The 4,776-nt window shown below is 39.9% G+C and overlaps 1 protein-coding gene across 1 annotated transcript; it reads right to left on the reverse strand.

Annotated features, from left to right (window-relative positions):
• Positions 1 to 266: 266 nt before the first annotated feature.
• Positions 267 to 1,211, reverse strand: LOC136320834 (olfactory receptor 9I1-like). Its single transcript, XM_066253980.1, has one exon. It carries the CDS (start codon positions 1,209 to 1,211, stop codon positions 267 to 269), a length of 945 nt encoding a protein of 314 aa, XP_066110077.1.
• Positions 1,212 to 4,776: the final 3,565 nt, after the last annotated feature.

Here is a 4,776-nt window from a genome sequence, read left to right on the forward strand (position 1 = left end):
AGAGCCTATAAGTCATGATGTTAGAGTGCAGCATGAGACTTCATGGTGTGGGAATGAATCTGAAGTGGGATGAGGGGAGAAGAAGAAAGTCCCCATAGGGTTACTGCCAACAAATTTTACCATATTTGTGGTTTTTTCTTGTGTGCTTCAGGGCGCCTCTCTGCTGTCCTGTTTGTGGATACAAGCTGCATGCAGTGCTGGTGCCTATTAGAATATATTGATATGGGAAGAAAATTGACCCAAAGAACAGGTCCTGTCACTCAGGTCTACATGCTCTGAAACACCTGGAGTCTACCAGTGACCCTTTTAAAGGCTGCTTTCACCTCCTTGTTTCTCAGGCTGTAGATCAGAGGGTTCAGCATGGGGATGACTACAGTGTAGAAGACAGATACAACCTTGTCTTCTTCCAGGGATGTGTCTGAGCCACTTCGCATATACATGAAGATGAGGGTCCCAAAGAAAAGGGCCACAGCAGTGAGATGGGAAGCACACGTGGAGAAAGACTTGGCTCTGCCACCTGAAGTCTTCACTCTCAAAAGGGCCTTGATGATGAGCAGGTAGGAAATCACAATGACCAAAGCATTGGCCAAAATCACAAAGTTGCTGAAGAAGACAATGATAACTTCACTGTTTGTTGTGTCACTGCAGGCAAGCTTCAGCAGGGGTGGGAGGTCACAGAAGAAGAAGTCGATCTGATTGTTGTCACAGAAGGAGAGGGTGAAGGTACATGTGGTACGCAGAATGGTCCCTGACATCCCGCAGACGTAGGCTCCCAACACTAACCTCCAGCAGATTCTGGGATTCATGGCCACAGTGTAGAGCAGTGGGTTGCTAACAGCGACATATCTGTCATAGGCCATCACCGCCAGCAGGAAACACTCTGTACCTGCACAAATGGTGAAGAAAAAGAACTGGGCAGCACATTGGCCATAGGTGATGACCGTCTTGCCTGTGGCCAGTGTGGCCAGGATCTGAGGGGTGATGACTGAGGTGTAGCAGGCATCCAGAAGGGAGAGCTGACTCAAGAAGAAGTACATCGGGGTGTGGAGTTGGGCATCCAGTTGTATGAGAATAATCATCCCCACATTCCCCAGAATGGTGACTAGATAGAAATTCAGGAACACCAGGAAGAGGAGAATCTGCAGCGTGGGGTAGTCGGTAAAGCCCATGAGAATGAAGTAGGTCACTGTGGTGAGATTATTGTTGCCCATGGATTCAATGTGGATGTTTGATGAGAATACAATGAAGACAAAGAAGGATCTCAGAATTGAAGAACAGTTTCTTTCTCTCTCAGTGGAAATCAAGTTTATATTTTTGGACTAATTTATTGAATTTTTTAGAGAAATTCTGTACTTGACTGATTTTCCTTGGACATCTATGTTCTTTTATATTTTTTGGAGTTGAGTCATTAGCTGGTGCTTCTGATTCAAATGAATTCTGGTTTATATTTGGAAATTTCTGTGAAGACAAGAGACACATGGAGTCTCAGATTTGGAAAGAACCTAGTCAGCATCTGTTCTAATCCCTATCAGATGCTGGAGTCTCCTCTACTGCATACTGTTCATGTAGTCATCTGTAGCTATGTGACCTCCATCTTTGGACAGCTCTACTTGTTAATTCTGGTTTTGAACCTGGATTCTCTCATTCTCTCTTTATCTTACACACATTGGCTTATTTATTTATTTCTTTTACAGTGACAGAGAGAGAATCAGATAGAAGGATAGATAGGGACAGACAGACAGGAATGGAAAGAGATGAGAAGCATCAGTTCTTTGTTGTCACACCTTAGTTGTTCATTGATTGCTTTCTCATATGTGCCTTGACACAGGGGCTACAGCAGAGTGAGTGACCCCTTGCTCAAGTCAGCAACCTTGAGCTCAAGCCAGCGACCTTGGGCTTCAAGCCAGCAACCTTTTGGGCTCATGCCAGCAACCATGGGGTCATGTCTATGTTCCCACGCTCAAGTCAGTGACCCTGCACTCAGGCCAGATGAGCCCAGGCTCAAGCTAGCAATTTGAGGGTTTCAAATATGGGTCCTCCATGTCCCAGTTCAATGCTCTATCCACTAAACAACCTCCTGGTCATGCACTGGTTTAGTTTTTACCCCTTCCACATACTTTTGACAATTTAAACCTTTCTCATAAAAATATTGCAGAAGTTGGAAGATGATGAATTTGTTCTTTATGTTGACTATTCCTTCATATTTCATGTTGATATATATTTTTTCTAATTATTTAATTATTCATCATGTGGTAAAAAATTGCTTAGTCACATGGTATGAAGATATGTTGGTCAAGGCCACAAACTTATAACTAGAAGATATAAGTTCTGAAGGTGCAATGCCCAAAATAGTGATTATAATCAACAGTATTGTATTAGAAACTTCGAAGTTACCATGACACTAGTCTTTAATTTTTCTCACTACAGGGAAGATTTAATAATCATGGCAAAGCCTGACCAGTGGTTTTGCAGTGGATAGAGCTCACCTTGAGCATAGGCTTACCATTTTAATTTTGGGGTCACTGGCTTGAGCCTGGGATCATCAACAGGAGTCCATGATTGCTGGCTTGAGCCCAACATTGCTGGCTTAAACAAGGGGTCATTGTCTTGGCTTGAGCTCTATAATCAAGGAATGTATAAGAAGCAATCAATGAACAACTAAATTGCTGCAACAACAAATTGAGGCTTCTCATCTCTTTCCCTGCCTGTCTCTCTCTCTCTCTAAAAATATTATGGGACATAATAGAGATGTTAGTTATGATCTAGTGATAATCATATCATTGTATACAAATGTATCAAACCAACATGTTGTACACCTGAGACTTATAAAATGTTATTGCCAATTATATTTCATAATATTAATAAAAAGATAAAAGTCTTTCTCTCCACTTAAGTATTTTCGACTTTAATTTTGATTTGGGGGTTTCCTCCAGCTCTAATCAGGGGTTACTATTAAAAGGGAGACATTAACATATTATATAAAACATGATTTCTTTGGACTCTCCCTTCATCCCACTTCAGCAGCATGGTCTGGATAACTTTCAAGCTGGTATTGTTAGCGTATTTATTTATTTAACTCAATGAGGAATTTAAATGTCTAAATGAATTGGTTTTAAGTCACCCAGTTTAATATGTGGAAGATCTGTGGTCTGAATGCTAATAATTTGATGACATATTCTGAACTCTTTGCTATGAATTTGTTTTGTAGCCTCCCTACATATTGTCGTCATTATAATGAATGGAATGAAAAATATCTCCCTGTAGTTTTTCAGATAATCAAGTCCTTCCTACTTTTATCTTATAAGAAAAGTTGGCTAATTTAAACATCTTTCTCAACATCTAATTCTGAAATTTTCATAGTCCATTTCCTGTCCATCTCAGACCCAGGGTTCCCTCTAATTTAGGTACAAGATTGTTCTGTGCACACGAGCAGAGGTCAGGTGGCAGATCATAGTGCTACAGATGCAGCCACACTGGGTTTGTGCCACATATGTGCCAGTCCATCTTCATGTATTAGCTTGAATCCTTCCAGCAACCCATCAAGTTGGGTTTATCCTTGACTCTTATAAACAACCAAAATGAGGCTAAAAAAGGCTAAAGAAGTTGCCTAACTTGTCACACACCTAAGAAGAAACAGAACCAACACAAATCTGGGACTTCCTAACTCTAAATTCTGTACATTTTCTGTTACAACACACTGTCCTCTTTAAGAGAAAGAGCTACACATACTGTCAACCCAAGTCCCAAATATTAAAATCATAGCACCTGTAAGACTATTAGGCAAATACTCAACTTACATGGGAAAAGAGGATTAAGTTTGATTTTGGAGTTTTTTGAAGTTGATGTCTTTTCTTCTTTCTTCCACTCGAGTTAAGATAGACTTAGTTGGCCATATCTCATTCTTGGTATGGTCTTGGGAATATTGCTTAACCAAATTAGAGTCTCAATTTTCTCAATAATAAAATGGAAACATAATAATGATTTTTGAAAACTTAAATATATTTTTACCTAATGTGGTAGAGTGTGTTTATTTTACAGAAAGACAATTTCTAGAGTATTTCTCAGAAGGAAAAACTTCAGGACTTATGATCTTGTTTGAGAAGAGATTTGGGATGCCAGCAGTTTGGATGGGTTCAGAGTAAAGGGTAGCAACAAGCTCCTTAAACCCAAGACATTTTACAAGAAGAAAAGCAAAGATTTATGACTAGCAGACATTTTAAGAAGGCCTAGGGACAGAAGGGTTGACATCCTCACTTGTAAAATGTTTTGACTACATAATATGTAATGTAGAAAAAGAGGAGATCTCTGGAGGAAGTGGGGAAAGAGAGACAGAAGGGTTCTCTAGAAGGAACCCTTCAGAGAAAAGATGGCCTCTAAACCTTGTGCTTACTTTACCTTGAAACTTTCCCCCAAACTCTTTTTCTCTTGCTTCCAAAGGTTGACTCCACTGGGGAGAACAAAGGAGCTGACAAAGTTCACTCTTCTCACCTTATTGGGGTTGAGGCCTCAACATGTTATTGTCAACAATTTACTGAGCTCCTGTCATGAGTCAGGTGGCATTCTAAGCACTGTAGAGGCTTTATTTCATTTCAACTTGACAATAACATTATGAGAGTAGAATATTTATTTTTATTCTACAGTTGTAGTGACTGAGGTTTAGAAATACTAAATATTTGCTTGAGGTTTTATAGCTAGAAAAAGAAGATGCTTAGATCTTAACTATTGTCTCTTTGACCCCAGAATTGGGGTGCTGAACCACTATGGTACTGCTAACAC

The sequence above is a fragment of the Saccopteryx bilineata genome, chromosome 1 (genome assembly GCF_036850765.1).
Source record: "Saccopteryx bilineata isolate mSacBil1 chromosome 1, mSacBil1_pri_phased_curated, whole genome shotgun sequence".
Classification (NCBI taxonomy): Eukaryota; Metazoa; Chordata; class Mammalia; order Chiroptera; family Emballonuridae; genus Saccopteryx; species Saccopteryx bilineata.